Here is a 20,666-nt window from a genome sequence, read left to right as displayed (position 1 = left end):
GTGGCTCTCTGAGTGCAGCTGCGTGGCCTCAGATGCCCCACCTGCAACCGGAATTACAAACAGTTGTGAGCTGCCTGGCGGATACTGAGAAGTGATCTCCGGTCCTCTCCGAGAGCAGCAAGAGATCTTAACCACAGAGCAATCTCTCTAGCCCCAACAGTTGTCTTTTTATTATTGACTTAGATTTTATTTTTAAAATTTTTATTGACCGTGTGTGTGTGTGTGTGTGTGTGTGTGTGTGTGTGTGTGTACACGTGTGTACATACACCAAGTTCACATCACAGGACACATGTGGAGGTCAGAGGACCGCTAATAGGAGTAGGCTTTTCTTTCGAGGGGTTCTTGGTGATTGAACTCAAGATTGTCAGGTTTGACGATGGGCACATCTACCAGCTGAGCTGTCTTGCTGGCCTGGAATTTATTTTTTTTACATTCTAAATGTCTCCTCCTCAATAAGGGACTTGAAATATTCTCTCCCTTCTGCGAGCTGTCTTTTCTTGTTCTCCGTGTCTCCCTGTGAAGCACAGAGTTTTTAATTCGACAGAGTCCAGTTTATCCCGTGCGTGGCCCGTATCATTTGTGTCTTGTCTCGCATGTCATTGAGCCCTACATGTTAATAATCAAGTGGGCCTTATGAGAGAGAGTCTTGGATGGGACTGAGCTGTTCTGTGGGCTCAGGGGGGACGGTGATCCTGGCGCCATTTCAGTTACAGCATCAGGAGCTCCCCATGTATGACCCCTCTGAGGCTAGCCCTGCAGCCCAGCAGGGCTTCCATGCACACAGCCAAATCAGAGAGATAAAAAAGGAGCTGTTCACACAGCAAGCATGGGTCCCTGCAGTGGTATGGATGGGGTTCCAGGAGAGACACTGTACCGGGTGAACCCCATTTCTCATCTGGACAGAAAACACCCAGAGGAACAGCTAGGGTATCAGGAGCTAATTAATCCTCTGCCCTGTCCACAGCCATGAAAGCTGACCGGAAGCGCTTAAAGGGCGAGAAGACCGACCTGGTGAGCCAGATGCAGCAGTTGTACGCCACGCTGGAGAGCCGCGAGGAGCAGTTGCGAGACTTCATCCGCAACTATGAACAACACCGCAAGGTCGGTGTCCCTCTGGACCCCTGCCCTCCTCTCCCACACCCTTCCCTCTCCTGTCCCTTTCTCCCGCCCTCCCCTCTCAGACACACACGATCTCGTCTCCACACTTAAGCAAGCGTGGCCTCGGCCTTGAATCCCAGAGCACCCTTGGCAGCTCTGCTGTCTTCATCTAATCTGAACAATCCAAGAAATCCAGGCCAGCTCCTGGTTGGGCCCTGTGTCCCTAGGTGGACAGTGTAGACTCGGGAATCTAGCTGCTTCACAAATCCTTCCTCCTCTGGGTATACCCTTGGACCTCCCACTCACCCTAGAGCCTCAGTTTCCCCTTCTGTGGAAGGTGCAAAGCTATTGTGAGGACCAAGATACTGAGTACCGAGCAGGAGGAGCCTTGCATCTCAATAACCACATAATTGAAGTAGGCGGAGTTTCGAGCAGCAGTGGGTGACAGCAGGGCGGTCTGTCCGCATGCCCAGAGGGCTCTCCAAGGGCATCATGGAACAGGCGTCACAAGAGTTGGGCTCTGTATTACCCTTCTCATGATGAAACTCTTCTCTTGCTTTGACGGCTGTCAAAAGCAATTTCATGGGGAAGGGGTTTGTTTTGGGTAAGAGTTGGAAGACACGATCCGTTGTGGCGGAAGAGATGTGAGGTGGCCAGCCACATCGCATCTGCAGTCAGGAAGCGGAGAGCGATGGATGCTTAACTCGTGGTCTCCTTATTCGGTTTGGACCTCTAGCATTTAGGATGGCGCCACCGGGTGGGACTTTCCGCCTCAGTGAACCTCATCTAGAAACTCCCTCACGGAGCCACCTAGAGACCCATTTCCTGTTGGGTTGACACCGCCCCCGGGCTCTGTGGGAGAGGAGGAGTTTCTAATTACATGAGAGATTTGGTCAGTGAGACTCTGTATAGAGTGTGCAGGGTATATACCTCCCGCCCCAGTCAGGGGGTCTTTGCTCACGAGCCACAATTGAGAAGGTGTTTCACCCAACGTTGTGCAGGTCAGAAAGACTGGGCGAGCAAGATGGCTCGGTGTGTAAAGGCACTTGCCGCCAAGCCTGATGACCTGAGTTCAATTCCCGGGACTCGCATGATGGGAGGGGAGAAGTGGCTTCTATGAGTTGACCTCTGTCCTCCATAGGCTGTGTGGGCAGGGCTGCCACTCCGTTGTGCACATGGACCTGAAGTAGAAACATTCTTTCATGTGCGTGTCCCCTGCGTGTCACTGGGTCTACGATGCCTGACAATTTGAGGGAAGAAGGATTTATTTGGGCTTACGGTTTCAGACCATCATGGAGGTGCTCACATGACCAGCCGGAAAGAAGAGCACAAAGGCTGGAGGGAAATGTAAGGGAAGCAGAGAGCAATGGCTGGGGCCACAGCAGCAATAAAGCCCTCAGAGGCTTACCTCCAGGACCCTACCTACTTCTGCCAGCCAGGCCCTACTTCCCGAAGGCTTCACACTCCCCACAGAGTGCCCCCAGGCAGGGGACAAGCACGCAAAATGTGAGCCTCTGAGAGACATTCCGGACTCAAACCTAACAGTTCGGCCTGTGGCTTTGGGAACAGGAAGTCCGAGTGACTTCAATAGCAGTGGTGGCAGACAGCGTGATGGACCCAGTCAAGGAGGCCACCTCTGAGCTGCAGTTAGAGGCCGGTTGGCCGAGGCTAGATTGGAATTGACACGATCCTCACACTCGCTGCAGGTGACTCTCTTAGCAGCAACTACAGTTGTCACCTGCCTACTCTGTGTCCCCTGCTGCTGTCTGTATGCATTCAGGTTAGGCGGGGGGGGGGGGGGGGGGGGGGGGTGGCATCTGAATGGCCTCCGAGGCACCGTCAATGGGGCTGCCCAGGTCCTTTTAGCAGACATCAAGACTAAGATGCTCAAGGGTCTGGTGGCTGACCAAGACCAATTATTTGTTTTTTGTGGTGTTCAGAATGAACTTGGGATCTCCTATATGTGATGTAGGCAGTACCACAGAGCTAGCCCCTCAGCCCCTCAGCCCCTCAGCCCCTCAGCCCCTCAGCCCCTCAGCCCCTCAGCCCCTCAGCCCCTCACTGGGAGATTATAGGTAGTCATTCTATTACATATTTAGAGATGCTGTGGAGAAACTAAAGCCTAACCCCTGGTTTTATCCAGCCTCTCAAGATCTTGCATCTGGTTACATTTAATGTGCATTTTATGTATGAATGAAGCGAGAAATATTAATAGAACTCTCTGGTTGGTTCCCCAGTCACTAGGCTGCAGGCTCTCAACCTGCCATGGCCCTCGGGCTTCTTCTGGAACCTCTCTGGGCCTCAGCTAGAGATGGCAGGGACTCAAAGCTGCTGGAAAAGATAGGGCTTGGCCTGTCCAGAAAAATCCTCAGAGTTGCAACATCCCAGAAAACCGTGCCAAAGACACACACCCTGTCCCGAGTGCAGCTGGGGACTGTCTACAAACCCAGCTGCAGATGTCCTCATAGCAGGCCAGGCAGCCAGCTGCGAGCTGGGTACAGGATGATCCTGGTACTGAGTCTAAGACCCTCTATTGCCACCCTCCACCACACCCCTCATCTCCTGCAGCCTCTCATCACTGCCCATCTGAGGTTCTGCAAGGCCTTAATGACCCAGCCTTGTTTCTTAACAGTCTAGCCTTGCTCTGCCCTTATGAGTTTCAGATTCCCGGGGAAAGAATTCCATAGTTCCCTTTCTTTGTTTTCAAAGATTTTATTTATTTATTTATTTATTTATTTATTTATTTATTTATTTAATGTATATGAATACATTGCCGCTGTCCTCAGACACACCAAAAGAGGGCATCAGATCCCACGACAGATGGTTGTGAGGCACCATGTGGTTGCTGGGATTTGAACTCAGGACCCCTGGAAGAGCAGTCAGTGTTCTTAACCGCTGAGCCATCTTGCCAGCCCCATAGCTCTCTTTCATTCCTCCATGATCAGCGGTGGGCAGAGGATGATGCTCCTCCGGGCCTCAGTTTACCCCTCTGTAAAACAGGGTGTGAAGTTCAAATAACAGCCGTGCGTGCAAAGCCTGAAGCCCTGCCAGGGGACCCTTGGTGGCTGCTACCGCTGAGCCTGTTGGCCTCTGCCTGGGAGCAGTTTCGTGGGACACAAGTGACATGTCCGCAGACCTTTTTCACCTCGTGTAGGGTTCAAGTCTGCTCACAACCAGCAGAACAGGCAAAACCTTGGAGATAAAAAAGGATCCCAAGGGTCTTAGTGAGTCTCCCTCCTAACTCAAGATCACCAGCCAGCTCCCGGGGGTGCCCAGCTCCGCTGGTGGGGTGAGCGCCAGGTGTAAGGACCGGCTGGAGAGAGCGCTATGTGGTCACCCTAAGCTCAGGGAAGTTCAGGGAAGACTTCTTGGAAGAGGTGGTATAAGCAGGGATTCTAGGGAAGAGGCTTCTGGGCTGAGCCCCAGGCCACAGAGCTCTCTCAAAATGCATACAGTACAGATGGGGAAACTGAGGCCATGCTGGCCTGCAGGCATTTGCAGAGCCAGGATTCTCCCTGCTGTACACACTGGAAGCCACATCCATGCAGAAAAGCTGGTACCCCTTGGCCTCCCGGCCTTGGTGGTGGAGACCTTGGGTCTGGTTTAGACGTGGTGGTTTGGTAAGATGGGCTGAGTACCCACAAAGACCATCCCCTTGAGAAGACCGCAGTTTCAATACCACCCCTGTTCGGAGGTCAGGGTCAGCCACAGCTCCTTCTGGGGCCTGCCCTACACCTGGCTGGCACCACCCTTGGAAGCCATGGTTTATTCAGGAAACTGAGAGGGGCCTGGGCAAGTGGCAGGAGGAGCTTTCTTCCTCATGGGACATGAAAGGACAGGCTACTGAGTCTCCCATCAGCTGTGGCCTTGGAGGGTGTCAGCAGGCTCCTGTGGTAGCCCAGACGGCCGCCGCTTCAGGTGCCTTCCTGAACCCATTTTGCTCGTGATACAGTTCCTCAAGCAAGAACTGGGATTATGGAGTTGGCAGAGTGGTTGCCTGGCAGATGCGAGGACCTGGGTTCTGTCCCCAGCACTACATTGCAGAAACTGGGCCAGCACTTGGGAATTGGAGGCGGGGGAATCAGGAGTTTAAAATTGTCCTTGGCTACATAGAGAGTTGGTGGCAAACCTGAGCTACAGAGGGGCCCTGACTCAAAGCACCGCAAACCAAGCAACCAGTCAAACAAGCAGATAGTAGGTAGTTGGTAGGTAGGTAAGTAGGTAGATAGATAGATAGATAGATAGATAGATAGATGGATAGATAGATAGATAAAATTAAATAAAACTCTCCTCCACCCCAACTTTCATCAGATTCCACTTTGTCGTCTGCACATGGGGTTGTTCTAGCTTTGAAAAGAGTCGTACATATTTCACCGTGCCCCCATTTTCTGTATAGAGTCACGCCTTACCCAGGCTCTATCACTGGGAAGTGCTCTCTGGGTGGGGGGGGCGGTCATCCAAGGTGCCCACCCCATAGCCTTCCCACCTCACACCAGGGCTTTCAGCCATGTGTTGGGGGGTTCCCCAATCCCCTGCCCTCCCAGCTGAACCCTCCACTCCCATGCCACCTTACAACCCACCCCCTCTCTCTCATCCCCACCACAGGAGAGTGAGGATGCTGTCAAAGCGCTGGCCAAGGAGAAAGACCTGCTGGAGCGAGAGAAGTGGGAGCTCCGACGGCAGGCCAAGGAGGCCACGGACCATGCTGCGGCCCTGCGCTCCCAGCTGGACCTCAAGGACAACCGCATGAAGGAGCTGGAGGCCGAGCTAGCCATGGTGAGCGTGCGCTGGCCACCGAGGAGCAACCTGGACCACCCAGAGCTCCTGAGGGAGAAGGTGGTAGTTTTGAGGCTAAGGGAGGGCAGCGGGCTTCATGACACTCGTGAGTTGGGGGCTTCCTCAAGCCCAGGGGGCACAGGGATCCAGGGAGGCCTCCCTTGACCACACATCCCAAGAGACTGCTAAAAACGTGGGGCAATGGGAAGGCACATTTTGGTTCAAAATAACGATAATCTTTTTGGGAAGGTATCTAGGAATATTAGCATCTCAGTCTAGGATTACAAATGACAGTATCTACCTATCTGTGCACATATACATCTATGCATATGTATGTACCACATACCTACGTGTGTATCTAGCTACTTATTTACATGGGATAGTTAAAGCCTTTTGGTCCAAATGTATCTAGAGCAAAATCATCTTTCTTAGGTCATCAAGTAAAAAATAGACGGATTTGACTGTTGGTTTTTACTTGCCTAAAAAAATCACTGAAAGATATTCAAACGTGTTTCAAGACGTATCTTGGTACATGTATGGGGATCAGAGAGGGTCTGGGAATCTGACAGAGGAGCCCCAGACCTCAGCCTTGCCTGCCAGTGAGACCTGAGCCATCCCTGTGCCATTTTAGTTACTAGGATGGGGGTGGGGCTGGTCTTCATTTCACCCCCTCCTTCCCCATGACGTAGCTAGGTATAGCCAAAACACACAGAGATAAAAAGGCCTTTGAAAACCCCCTGGACCCAGTGTGACAGTGGCCTTTAGAAGTTGTATGGTGACTCCTGTTGACTCTTTGCTTTAACTATATGTGTGTGTGCAGTGCGTGTGTTGACCAGAGGCTAACTTGTGGGAGTTGATTGGTTCTCTCTTTGCACCACGTGGGTCCTGGGACTGAACTCAGGTCACCAGGCTTGACAGCAAGCATCTTTACCCAGTGAGCTATCTTAGTCCCCCTCCCCTGTGTGGCTCTTTAGTAGTGGGATGTTATCCAGCAGGGTACCAATACCAGCTAACAGTGCACTTACAGACCTCGGTTGGATGCTTGACCTCCGGGGCCTCCATCCCTGCGTATGCCCTGCAGAGCTCTGAGGAGGATGTAAGGGAAACAAACAGCTAGCTCTGCACATTTGTATGCTGCACTGACCAGATCGCTTGCAAACTCCTGCTTCAAGGCGCAGCCACCCAGAGCAGGGCAGCTGCCTTGTGCAATGCTGACCCCTAGTGGCGAAGGCAGTCAAGGCAGGAAGATGGCTTCCCCTGCATCTCCAATGGATACTTCCTGCGGCCCTGAGAGAGATAGGTGGGAAAGACCCTGTGTGCCCAGCTCACCACAGTCCCTGTGGACAGATAAATGAAGCACATCTAGATGCTTTGAGCCCTGGCCTCAGCATCTTAGTAGTTCTCTGTATTAAGAAATAGCTCCCCGAGCTTCTTCTCCCAACCTACTGGTATACAGTCTCCTTTCCTCTAGCCAGAAACTCCCCTCATCCCCCTCCTCCTCCTCCCTGGAGCTTCAGACTCCCTGCTGCTGGGGGCCCTGGAGCACTGTCTCAGGCAACATCTTCCTAGACACCCATGATGGCCCCACCTCCTTCAGGCGTCCCTCTGACTACATGCCTTTTCAAACCACCACATGTTAAAATCTCTGGGCCTTACTAGCCAACCAGTTTTAACCTCATTGGCAAGCTCCAGAGAGAGATCCTGTTTCAAAAAACGAGGTGGGTGGCTCCTGAGGAACAACACTGTAATCTTGACCTGCAGCCCTCACAAAAGGAGCATGTGTGTACATGTATGTACATGGGCATATAGCACGCATGCACGCGCGCGCGCGCGCACACACACACACACACACACTCCTGACTTGCCCTTGAAGAGCCCAGAAGTGACTGCACTTGGATTCCTTGTCCCCCATATGTGGGTCTCACCTTGCTCTTAGTGGGAACCAAGGGTGAGACCCCGCTGAGCGCGGGCAAAGCCTGCAGCACAGGCACGTGGCTGGCACTACCTGCTGGTGGCTCACTGGTGCAGAAATAGAATTCTTGGCTTTCTTGCTCGTTGTAGTCAGAGGTGCCAGGCAGCTACATGAGAGGTCCCTCTGGTTACATTTTTCTTCTTCTATCTCCTGCTCTTTCTCCAGGCCAAGCAGTCCTTAGCCACACTGACCAAGGATGTTCCCAAGAGGCATTCACTCGCCATGCCCGGCGAGACGGTGCTCAATGGCAACCAGGAATGGGTGGTGCAGGCTGACCTCCCACTGACTGCCGCCATCCGGCAGAGCCAACAGACTCTCTACCACTCCCACCCTCCCCACCCTGCAGACCGACAAGGTGAGTCCTCCCTGGCCTGGGCCAGCAATCAGGGAGGAGCCACGGGAGGCCGCTGGGCCCGGTGGGAAAAGCAGCTCACGTCACAGCAGCCTGGGACAGCACAGGATAAGCTATGGCTATTCTAACTGAACCTGAGATGGCCTTCAGGCGTAGCCGGATCTAGAGGCTCAACTGTGCCTAAGACGTAAGACAAATGACCCTCATTGGTCAACTTGGGCCACGTGGCCATCCCTGAACCAATCACAGTGTCTAGGAGAGCCAGTGCCCTGATTGGCCAGCCTGGATTACCCAGGCATCCTTTGGCAGGAGAGGCTACTCAGCTCCCTGACGGACAGCTGTAGCCAGTGCATGTGTCACATAGAAAGAGTGTAAATGTCGCACGCATTTGCTCCAAATACTTAGTTGAGCACCTGGCTCCATTCCCAACGTCCCTGGTACACACTCCGATCCAGTCTCCTTGCCATCCCATTGTGCGTCATTGTGCGCTAGTGAGCCACATGACTCTACGGGGGGGGGGGGGGGCGGGGAGTCCTCTACTGGTTCTCAACCTGTGGGTCCTGACCCCTTTGGCAAATCCCCATCTCCCAAAACTATTTACATTCCTATTTACACCAGTAGCAAAATTGCAGTTACAAAGTGGCAACGAAAATGACTTTATGGTGTGGGGGGGAGGGGGGACAGTGTCAGGACAACATGAGGAACTGTGGTAAAGGGTTGCAGCATTAGGAATATTGGGAACCACTGCTCTGGAGGGTGTAGTAAAACTGGCCCTCCAGTTGACCCCAGCTGGTTACAGAAGGCTGTGGGCAATTGCACAAGTCCTGGGCTCCCTATAGATGGGGATGTAGGGTAAGACAGGTGTACCTTAGAGGGAGGGGCAAGGTGCAGGTTCCCACTGTTGTGGTCCCATCCTGGCTCTGCTGCTTATAGAGGATGTGACCAATGGCTGATGCAAGGGTCATCTGTCCCTTTGGTATGAGAGGTGCTGGATTCTTAATGCAGTGTGTCTGTGGGCTGAGACCTCCCTCCCAGGATTGCCGGAAAGGTAAAGTGTACACGATTCCCAAGTCAGGTCCTTGGTAAATATTAGCTGCCCCTCCCTGTTTGCACGGTCTTCACTGACAGGGGACACACAGGGCTTCAGAACCTCTGCTGTAAACAGACTCGGGAACCCACCTGCAGTAAACAGAGACACCAGTCGTTCTTTGCTGACCCTTGCTGGGATCCCTCTGGGGTCCAGCGAGCCTTTGAAGCCAGGTCAGAGCTCAAGACCTTATAAAGCACAAATCCAACACATTCCCAGGCAGGGGTGCTGCGAACTGGTGGTAGCTGTCTCCCACCACCGCGTGGTCAGTCCCAAGATCCAGGTGTGCACGTGGCTCCCCAGCCTCTGGTCCACCTTGGCTGCAGGAAACAGGTGCTGAAGGTGGGCAGTTGGCAATGGTTTAAGAATTAACAGAATGGTAGGTGACTTCCAATCACAGCCACTGCTGCAGGGCCCCCGTCCTTGGTGGGTCTGACAGTAAATTCAAGTTAGCCCAGGCTATAGACTCTACCCTCTGAGCCCTTCCTTCTCTGCTGTCCTGGCTGCTCCTGCAGCCACCTCAGAGCCTTTTATCAAACGTGGCTTCTCAGAGAAGCTTCCGGGCTCTCCTATTGGCTGTCGTTCTTCAGGCCCCACCTCCACCCCATGCCATCCCCGGGAAAGGGTCTGTCACATGACTCCTCTTCCCTTTCTACTGCGCACACCACATTTAGGCACGTGTCTCACCCCAGTACTCTGCCAAGGGGCTGTCACCAGCAACGTACTAGTCTACTTTTTGTTGCTGTGGTAAACGCCATGGCAGAAGCAACCTGGCCTCTCGCGGCTTCATGAAGGGAAATCAGGGCAGGGACCTGGAGGCAAGGACCAGAAGCAGAGATCTAGGAGGAATGCCGCTTCCTGGCTCGCTCTGCTCTGCGCAGTTTGCACAGCTTGCTTTCTTATTCCCCCCACCCTCGCAACCGCCAGCCCAAAGGTAGCACGACCAGCAGTGAGCTGGGCCCTACCACGGCAATCCTCAGTCAAGAAAATGCCCCCAACACTCCGCTACACGCTAACCGGAAGGAGGCAATTTCAGTCGAGGGTCCCTCTTCCCAGATGACCCTGGCTCGTGTCAAGTTGGCACAAAAAGAAAACCGACCAGCACAGGAACCTCCACGGATCAGATAATAGCTAATGGTTCAGATAATAGCTAATAAGCCAATGGCTCAGCCAGGGCGCCCAGGGCCACACAACCTGTAAAGGAACTCACCTAGATCGCAAGTGATTCAGAGCCACCAACCAGCAGCTTCCCACTGGGCCACGGGGTCATTGGTGGCAAGGGCTGTCTGTCAGGAATGGTCACACGGAGTGGGTACAGAGGTAACAATACTCCCTCTGTACAACACTATCGCCGGGACAAGAGAGAGCGCCGAGGCAGGGGCCCCCGTAGGCTTCTGGGTGGTGGCTTCTGGGATAGGCCGTTCATTCCAGCACTGTGTATCAAGTGCCTACCAAGAGGGAGACGCTGAAAGCCCAGAAGTGAGTGAATGCACGTAAGGAACCCCGTGGTGCACTCAGTGCCAAGCAGACAGTGGGTGTGTTAAAAAGAGTCTGGCGATAAGAAGGTAAGAAACTGGGCGAGGCAGTGTGCACTGTGATCCCAGCTCTGAGGAGGTCCCCAGGGTTCGCCCTGCCAGCAGGCCTGTCTGCAGGTTCAGTGGGACCCCCCCTGCCTGGAGCAAAGAGCAAGGTGGATGGGGCTTCAGAGGTGGCTCCACGATTAAAATCAAAGGCCGGTCTGGCGGAGAGCCTGGTGTCCATTCTCAGCACCCGGGTGGAGACTCGTAACCTGTGACTCCAGTTCCGGGGGATCTGATGCCCTCTTCTGGCCTCGGTGGGGACTGCACGCGTGCGGTACACATGCCCACAAGCAAGCACATACGCATAAATAAAAGTTCATTTTAAAAGGTGGAGGGCGATGGGAGAAGGTACCTGTTGGCCTTTGACCTCCACATGTTGTGTACAGGAGGCCCAGGGACCAGGAGGCTGAGCCCTGGCTTGATGGAGTGCACAGGGTTAAAGCATTCTAGGCTTCAGGGGCCAGGAAAAGGGGTATTTTCTCCCCCAGACCCCCAGTGGCCAAAAGCCTGTGGCTCTAGCTTCATTGTAAGGAGTGGAAGCAGGGAGGCCACCCTAGTCTTTCCAGGGACAGACAGAAGTTGTCGTGGGCTAGGAGAGTTGGTGGGCTTGGGTTTCAGAGACACCAGGATGTTGGGGAAAGAAAGGAGCTGATGGTGGCCTGGGTGTTCTTGTCTGGGACTCTATTCCTTTGTGATTAAGGTTGTGTGGTGTCTAGAACCATTCAGATGAGACTTCACAGAGCCTCACCTCCCCCAAGTGTAGAGGAGCTGAACTGGATCACAAAGAAGGGAGAAGCTCTCCCCAGCAGCCGCCCCTAGAACAAGTAGGGCTGCAGTGCGAAAGGGAAGAGCTAACCACTACACACACCTTCCCTCCGACTCAGTGTTTGGATCTATACAATGGGTATATCAGGCAGCCATTCATGTGTCACTTACTAACCAGCCATCCCTGTTTTCCAGCGGTCAGGGTGAGCCCCTGCCACTCAAGACAGCCTTCCGTCATCTCTGATGCTTCCGCTGCTGAAGGTGACCGGTCATCTACACCGAGCGACATCAACTCCCCAAGACACCGGACACACTCCCTCTGCAACGTAAGGCCAGCAGCGGCAGGGCCTGGGTGCTTGGGCCCTGCCCAGCAATGGCGGGGCTGTGGGGTGGGATAAAGACGTGCCCGCTCTTTCCTCTCGTCCGCCCAGGGAACGCCGTGGCGAAGGCATTTCCCGTTCTGTTCTTTCCTTTTGCGAGAAGCGGTGGACGTGGGGAGAGAAAGAAATGAGGCCTGTTTCCTCCTGTGCCCGGGAGGGCGAGCAGGGTCTGCGCAGCCTGGAACCCTGCCCAGCACACCCCGCCCAGTGCACCCCGTCTTGGGCCCTGCCTGAGACCCTGGGCCTGACTATAGGACCACCTGTCCCTGTAGAATCCCACTCTCTTCTTTCACCCAGGAATGGAGCAGATTGCTGTATTTTAATTTTGAGATTCCAGTCACTTGGGACACATTTGGCCTCTGCACAGAGGTCCTGTGAATTTGTCTGACTTTTATAGTCAAACGAGTTGTTTTTTTTAATTACGTACTGAGCACCATCAGCTAAGAGACATGAGCCCTCCAGGAGGGCTCTGTATGAGTCCACTGTGTGTTTGCTATAACAAAATGGCTGAGGCTGGGAAACTGGTAAAAGAAATGACTCCTCATAGGTTCTACTTTATAAAGTTTCCATTACATCTCAACATCGTCACCCTGGCCACTAGGCTTCCAATACAACAAACTTTTGGAGGACACTCTCAAGCCATAGCCAAGCCACCACAGGCGCCCAAGCTGGTGGCTCAAACATCAGTGGATGGCTGAAAACTGTGTGAGCCTCCAACAGGTCAGAGGTGGGGACCACTTTGAAATTTTGTCCCATCGACCTAGCTGATAACCCAGAGGGCTTCCCTGCCCATGTCCTAATGACACAGATGCCACCCAGAAATATCTTCAGGTACATAGGGAGGCCTTTTCTTTTTTCTTTTTTCTTTCTTTCTTATTCATTTTTATTTTATGTGTGTGAGTGTTCTGCCTGCCTGTGTATGTCAGCACACCATACGTATACATGATGCCCATGAAGGCCAGAAGAGGGCGCCAGATTCCCTGGAACTGGGGTTACAAGATGGTTGTGAGCCACCATTTGGGTGCTAGGAACTGAACCCAGGTCCTCTGCAAAAGTAGCAAGTGCTCCTAACCACTGAGCCATCTCTCCAACCTGGGAACACATTTTCAGAAACACAAGTTAAAATTGTTTTATTAACCAACAGAATATGTGAAAGCCATTACTTGCTGACTATGGTTCTTGGCCTAAGACACTCAGGTGAGGGACATGCTGTCTGATAACCCATAATAAGCAAGTGCATACCGTTATGAAAAACAGCAACTTTCCCGGATATGAGGGAGGGAAACCTTTTCCCCACCACAGCAATAATCCAAGCTAATTATCAAAGTAGCCACCATGACAAGGGCTGGCAAAACGGCCCAGTTGTCCAAGGGTTTACTGTGCGAACATAAGGAGCTAAGTCCAGTCCTCAGAATCCACATTAAATTGGATTCAGGCACAGTGGTGTGCACGGGTAATCCGAGCACTGAGGAGGTAGAGACTGGGTGTCTGTGGGGCTTCCTGGCCCGTCAGCCTTGTTTAATCAGTGAGCCCAGGCCAGTGAAAGACCCTGTCTCAAAGAACACATCATTTCCTGAGAAGTGATGGTGCAGTTGGCCTCTGGGCCACACACACACTCGCCTTCACACACTCACCCACCTGTGCATACACAGGCTGACCATGTGCTGGGGACCCCAAGGCTCTCAGGGACAGGAATGCTGCTGACAGATCCACCCACAGGAGGACTCCCATCCACCAGAACTGCATTTGACACAGGCTAGCCTCAGACCACACCTCCTGCCAGAGGCATCTCGGGTATATTTATAAAAGATGGTACTTCACAGAGGGGCTGTCTCAGCTGCCTGCAGACCAAGTTTTGTTTGCAAACCTTGAGACTGGACCGCAGGTTAAAATCTCTCCAAGCACACTTTGTTTCCTATCTCTGCAGGGGTGTGCATGGATAAACTAAAAAGCCAGAAAATGGCTCCAGGTGGCCCTCTGTCCTCGGGGATTTTACCTGGTGACCAATAAGATCAACACAGACCGGACTAAAGAACAACACCTCACACTCTGGCCACTAATTGGAGCTGAAATGAAGACTCACTACAGGGAAATTAGATGTTAAAAGACCTTGGTCCAAGTGACAAGCTTGATTTCATGGGCACTGTGCTTGTAATTCCAGAAACAACCACCAGGAGTCTCCCTAGTAATGCATTTTATACTCTCAGTGGGCTGTTGACTCCCAGGTAGAACAGATGTGATTCAGGGATATAATAAAAACATTTACACATCCACAGGCTACTAAGGGTTCCTTCCCTACCCACCTGGACTATAGTTGGTAACCTGTGGAAATGCCCTACCTACCCACAGGCTATCTGGTGTTTCCTACGAAGGATTCGAAAGGGGCCCAGCCTTGTGTGAGTGTGTGCCTAGGCAGTCCTAAGGCTCAGGACTCAGTGTGCACTTGCAATAGAACCCTGCCTAGAAAAGGCTCAGAACCAGGAGAAATCAGACACCCTGAATTTGAGCCCCACCTCTACTTGCTATTAGCTCTGTAAGAGATTGTCACTGGGCTCCTACTCATACCTAAATCCCACTAACAGCTTCTGGCAGCCTCTCCACAAAGTGGGAGTAGCTGTGTTGGTTTTAGGGTAAGCTAGTGACCATGCGATCTGCTGAGTTCGTTGTTTAATTTGGTTTTTCGTCTGTTTGGTTGGTTGGTTTTGTTTCGTTTTTCCTTTTCAGTGCTGGGGAACAGAACTTGGGGCTTGCTAAACAGATCTATCACTGATTTCAACCCTCTCCCCACTCCCCCTTAGAATGCTTTTTCCATTAAAGTTGATTTCTTGACTTAGAAAAACAAAATACCTAGCAGAACCAACCTTCCATCTGAACCCATGGACCAATTAATTAAGGCAGGAACTTAAGCCTCAAAGGATTAGGGGTTGAGAAGCCAGGCAGGAGAGCTCCTCGGGTCCCCTAACTTGATGTCTGATGAGGCCCAGGCCCCATCAGTGAGCTGTGTGGAAGGGCCAGAAGGACATTCCCTTGGGATCCCCACGTAGAGGCAGGGCAGCCCTTGAGGAGTTGGTGGCTTCCCTCCTGGGAAGACCGCCGTTGCCCTCATGTGTCCTGTGTCTGCTGTTCATCTTCTTCTCCTTTGGCTACAGGGCGACAGTCCCGGCCCAGTTCAGAAGAGCCTACACAACCCTATTGTACAGGTGCGTATAGCTTCCCCGGGCACCCGGATCCTCCCTCCGCCCCAACTTGGCCTCCCCCAGCCTTGTTGCTCTGAACTGTCAGTCATCCCAACGCCAATTTTGGGGCTCCCAAAATAGAGAGAAGTAGAACCCCTCTTTAAGTCGCACGTGTGCTGGCACCGGAGCCAGGCTTGGCGCGCGCACAGCCTGACCTGTAAGCCCACTGTGCGCACCACACATCCCATATCCTGCTGCTGTGGTAAGCATCTTCCATTTGCATCTCTGTCTCTCGATTATTGTTAGCGTCATTCTTCGAAGGCGAACCACAGGCAGCTCCTGTCCCCATTTTTACCACCAGAATGAGAAAGGCTCACAGAGGGAACTCGAGGGCAACATCTCTTGTATTATGATGTTTTCTGGCTGTGCACCATCCATTTGCATAGGGTGCCCTAGAAAAGACCCCAGATGTGCATACGTATGTACATATGTACATACATAGACACATACATATATACGCACATACATATGTACATACATGTGTGCATATGCACATGCGTACATGTGTACACATGTGTACGTACATGTGTACATATGTGTATATATGTGCATATGTGTGTACATATGTGCATACATGTGTACATGCACATGTACATGCATACATGTGTATATACACACATGCATGCATGTGTGCATACGTACATACATACATATTTTTAATGACTTATTTTTGTTTTGTGTGCATTGGTGTTTTGCATGCATGTTTCTCTGTGTGAAGATATCAGATTCCAGGGGGAACCATAATTACAGATAGTTGTGAACCGCCATGTGGGTGCTGGGAATTGAACCTGGGTCCTCCAAAAGAGTAGCCGTTGCTCTTAACCGCTGAGCGATCGCTCCAGCCCCAGAGTACAGACATCTTGAATGCAGATTCCTGGGCCCTATGAAATGGGAACTCCAGCCCAGGAGTCAGGGGCTGTATTCCAAGACACTCTAAAGTGTTCTATGTGCCTCAAGTCTAGTCGAAACCCTACCCTTTCTGTAGATAATACCAAACACATGTAAGCACTTGGCCGTTTGTAAAGCTTTCTGTGGGTGCTACCCCAAACCTCCAGTTACAAGGTCATTGTCAGGGTTCCGAGGCTGGTCCCATTCTGCAATGCCACGTGCTAAGGCATCGGCTCTGTGCACGGCCTGTCCACCCTGCATCCGAGTGATTGCAGGTAGTAGTCAGGTTGATGGGTTTGTCCCTGCAGGCCCTGACTGCTCCTTTAAGTCATCAAACAGAACTTGAATGACATTAATAGTCCAAACAGCTAGAGCAGCTCCTGGCCACTCCAGCCTTAGCGTCTTTGCCTTATATCAGCGATACACTCAGGACAATCTTGGTGGGTTCTGTCACTAGCAATGAGAGGCTTTAAAACTAATCTAGGTTTGCTCAGAGGGGAAGGGACAGACTCTGGGACTCCAGCCCCAGAGCCCAGCTCCTTATATCCATCCTCTGCTGTGCTCTTGACCATGACTTAGGAAAGTCAAGTCTCGAACCATGACTTACCCACAGCTACCCTGCCCACCAGGCTGACCTTACCTTTGTTCTCTCTCGGCCTCAGTCACTAGAGGATCTTGAAGACCAAAAACGGAAAAAGAAGAAAGAGAAGATGGGATTTGGCTCCATCTCTCGAGTCTTCGCCAGAGGGAAACAACGGAAGTCCCTCGACCCGGGCCTCTTTGATGGTACCGCCCCTGATTATTACATAGAGGAAGACGCGGACTGGTGATAACCCACCGCCCTCCGCCCGTTGTCCACGGGCGTGTCTGTGTGTGGATGAGCCTTGGAGAGTGTGCGAGAGTGTGCGTGCGCGTGGGGATGCGGAGCCTGTGTGTGGGGTGTGTGTGCACGGAGGCACTCGCCCTCGTGGGTGCGTGTAGCCAAGCGCCTGGAACAGACAGAAACACAAATGTGACCCCCAACCCCCCTCCGCGTCGTCACCTCTGTAATCGCTGTACATACCACAAACCGTGTGTGACTCTGTCAACCCCGTTGTCTCTGAGCGATACACTTGTGTTTGTTTCTCTCGTTTGTTTTGTTTTTCGATGTTTTTTGGGGGGGGGGGTTGTTTGTTTGTTTCTGTTTAAATCCGTCGTGTTTTTGTTTTTAATTTGCCCCTTTCTCCTCCCTCCTCCCTTTTTATGAAACTTGAACACTTGAAGGACTGCTGTGTATTTGTAAATAACAAAAGTAGTGTGCACTTTGTGCTTGTAAAGTCCCTGGTCCAGCCGCTACTCCTACAGCCCACGTCGCCAAGGACGCGCGGTCTGTGTTTCATGTCCCCTCCTTCTTCGGTGTGAACGTGTGGGACCAGACCTTGTTCTCGGGGTGTGCCCGAGTCACTTTAACCACAAAAACACCCCCGCCATCGTCGTCAGGGTAAGGTCACTCTGCAGAGACCCGTGAGCCCATCCAAGACTTTTTGGCTGGGCCACAGTGTTTATAAGGGGGTCATATGGGCTCTTTTTAATGGCCTGCCTGTTTTTAAATTGTGTTGCTGTTTCTTTCTTTATGGAGCAAAAAGAGAGAAAGAAAACTTGCATTTAATTTATTTGCACAAATGCAGAAAGCGTATTCTATCTAAATTATTACGTAAATATTGGAATGTATATTTTTCCACGGGGTGGGCGGGAGGCGGGCGTTTCTGCTGACTTGTCTATTCTGTGTTCATGCCGCTGCAGACACTGTGCAAGGTAGAATTCAGGTGGCTAGAGCTGGGGACCTCAGACGACCAGCTTGCTTCTTCTTTTTTTCTCTTTTCTGTCCCCCCCCCCCCGGCTGCTGTCCCTGCATGAGAGGACTCCCACCTTCTGCTCTGGCCTTTCTCTCTAGATATTCTCTCTCTTTATATATATATCTATATATTTATTTATCTGACATACAGATCATGACTTCGGTGAGCAGAGAACACTAACAGTCAAATTCCCCTTCTCTTGGACCTGTCTTTGGAACCATGTTGATTGAGACAAGGGAAGGTTAGCCTGGGGCACATCTGTGGGGTCTAACCAGACATCTGGGCTTGAGTCAGTGGGTAAGAGGCTCCTGGTGGCACATACACAATGCCTCTCTATCCTTAGCTTATTCCAAACATAGGGCAAGCCAGTGTCAACAAAGATGATGCCCACCTTCTGGGAGGGGCTGTTGGGGGCAGTATCTAGCAGGCAAGCCCTTTGCCCTCTTTCGTCCAGTTGACTTCTTTGCCCACACATGGACTTTCTCATAATCCCTGGATCCCTGTCCTCTGATTATATCAGCGACTCAAGCAGACTAAGCCCAAAAGGGCTGGCAGGTGCCTGTGCCTGTTTGTGGGGGTAGCACTGTCCCTATGGGGCCTCACCTGGGGCATGGAGAACCCACAAGTTTCCAGCCAGTACCACCCCACCCCCGAACTCAGTTTCCTCTTTCTCTCCTCCCCATCCCCTTTTAACTGATCCTAAACCACTAATAACTCAGCCCACACCCCTTATGGCCACTGCTGTGCTCCCTCTAACAGAAACATTCTCAACTCTTGAAAGATTTTTCAGTACCGGATGGAAAATCTGGAATGTATAGGATCTTGTGTCCAAAGTCTCTAAAAAAACAAGCCAAAAAGCCCCTCACCAGGTCACCTCTTCCCTCCCGACCTGGCCCAGAGGCCGGAGAGAGAGCAGGCAGGGACACCAGATGGGCCTTCCTGGGTACACAACAACCCTTTCGGCTCAGCTGATTAACCCAGCCTGGTGGTGAGGGAGAGAGGCCAGAGCTGGCATCAGAGGGAGGTCTTAGAAAACACTACCCCCACCCCATGAATTTTCGGGTTTTCTTTTCCTTTCTTTTTTTTATGGTTCCCCCACACACACCCTTCCTTTTAACTTACAAGAAAATAAGGTTGCAACCACTCCCGGTTAATGGCTTAGTCACTCCTCTTCGTTTCAGTTTTTTGGAAATTAGGAGATTATCCTGTGAGTTACTAAGGATGGTTTATTTTCGAGAACCACATCAGATAGGGAATGAGTTATGGGTAACTCTAGATGAAAATGACCCTTCCCCCCCCCCCGGGAGAGGTTTCTCGAAGGCATGGATGCAAAATATAAAATATTAAAAAAAAGTCTAAATAAAGCTTATTTTAAAATATGATGGAATTCTATGTGATTTGATTGTTTCTACCTTGCTCCAAGGGGGAGCCGTGTCCCACCAGGAGGGGCAACTTGCTTGACCACCACGCTGTGAAATTCCTAGGCTGGGTGACAGGAGGGACCGAAGAAAGCTGGTTGGATGCTAAGTCCCCTGAAAGGGAGTCAAGCCAGGTGGACTCCCAGAACATCTTGCCTGCGTCCCTCTCCTAATTTGGAGGCGCAGTCGCATCCGGGCTGCCCACATTGTAACGCAGCACCTCCCCGGCCCAGGATTCCCCACTCCCTGGAGCTCAGAGGCCTCCCCAGCTTTCACGGCCTCCCTTCCCTCCCCTCACACTGTCCAGAGGTCAGAGCTATGGCTGTGATTTTCCTCAGACCTCAGCAGATCTCTGTGTTCCAAGTCCTTAGGCAGCCACCGTGGCTTAAAAGAGACATCAGGGTCTAGGGCAGAACAGACTAGCATTTTCTCTCAGTTTCACAAGACACCCCCCCCCCAGGGGGGTTGCAAAAACTCTGCTTTCCCCATATGTCCTGGGAAGAGCCAATCTGGATAACCTCACATCCTGGTTGTAGCCAATGGCCTCAGTTTCCGTTTTATGCCCAGAAACAAGACTTAATGGGAGAATGAATGCATTCGAATGGCTCTTCCAGCTCTGGGAGCAGACAGCATAAAGATACGCCATGCTCCAAGGTCAATGAAGTCACGGGGACAGGGACGCTAGGGACGAGAAGGAATGTTCACCATCAGCGTTCTCAGTGGCCATGCCAGCGTTAGCCCTCCCTAGATGAAAGGCTTTCACCTCTCCGGTGATCGCAGCCAGGATTGAGAACCCACCACGAGGCGGGCGCATTCATGCCTAAGACACAGTAGTCTATGCCTAGTCTCATGCAGACATTACTAATCAATCGGACTCTCCCATACCCATCCAAGAGTAGCCTCAGGCCTCCAGAGCCTCAAGTATTAAGTCAGATTTGCAAGGATGAAGTTTATTTGCTATTCCAGGACTAGCCTGGCCTCTCAACACTGGTTTTAAAAAAATATATAAACATGGGGAAAATTCGTGCTTAGAAAAACATGATTTGGGCAAAATCCAAGCTGGCTCTTGTACTGTTCTGCCACTTAAGAGTGGGGCCACACTGACTCAAAAGTCCCCCCTCACTGCCTCCTTTGTGCTTTTCTCTCATCAACGGCAGTACTGGGGGCAGAGCCGAGAGCTCTATTCATGCTAGGGAAACACCCGACTACTGAGCTACACTACCCTGCCAGCACCTCCTTAATGAAAGGATTTCCTCCAAATGGTACCTGTTAGTCCTAC

At 51.9% G+C, this 20,666-nt stretch overlaps 1 protein-coding gene and 1 long non-coding RNA gene across 7 annotated transcripts in view; one reads left to right on the top strand and one right to left on the bottom strand.

Moving 5' to 3' along the window:
* Positions 1–20,666, top strand: part of Kazn (kazrin, periplakin interacting protein) — a 990,282-nt gene that overhangs the window by 936,436 nt on the left and 33,180 nt on the right. For 5 of the 6 annotated variants that reach the window (XM_017593423.3, XM_006239310.5, NM_001415945.1 and 2 more), the window contains 6 exons: positions 965–1,101; positions 5,704–5,874; positions 8,012–8,201; positions 11,826–11,956; positions 15,160–15,210; positions 16,797–16,920. In XM_017593423.3, coding sequence (XP_017448912.1) covers positions 965–1,101; positions 5,704–5,874; positions 8,012–8,201; positions 11,826–11,956; positions 15,160–15,210; positions 16,797–16,920 — 804 coding nt within the window. 6 annotated transcript variants of the gene reach the window in all.
* On the bottom strand, positions 3,791–8,017 carry LOC134487032 (uncharacterized). Its single transcript, XR_010066720.1, has 2 exons — positions 7,880–8,017; positions 3,791–7,161 (listed from the first exon to the last, which is right to left on the bottom strand). It is a non-coding gene; the product is annotated as an uncharacterized LOC134487032 (long non-coding RNA).

Source organism: Rattus norvegicus, chromosome 5, assembly GCF_036323735.1.
Source record: "Rattus norvegicus strain BN/NHsdMcwi chromosome 5, GRCr8, whole genome shotgun sequence".
NCBI classification, from domain to species: Eukaryota; Metazoa; Chordata; class Mammalia; order Rodentia; family Muridae; genus Rattus; species Rattus norvegicus.
This window is presented reverse-complemented; position numbering and strand designations above follow the sequence as displayed.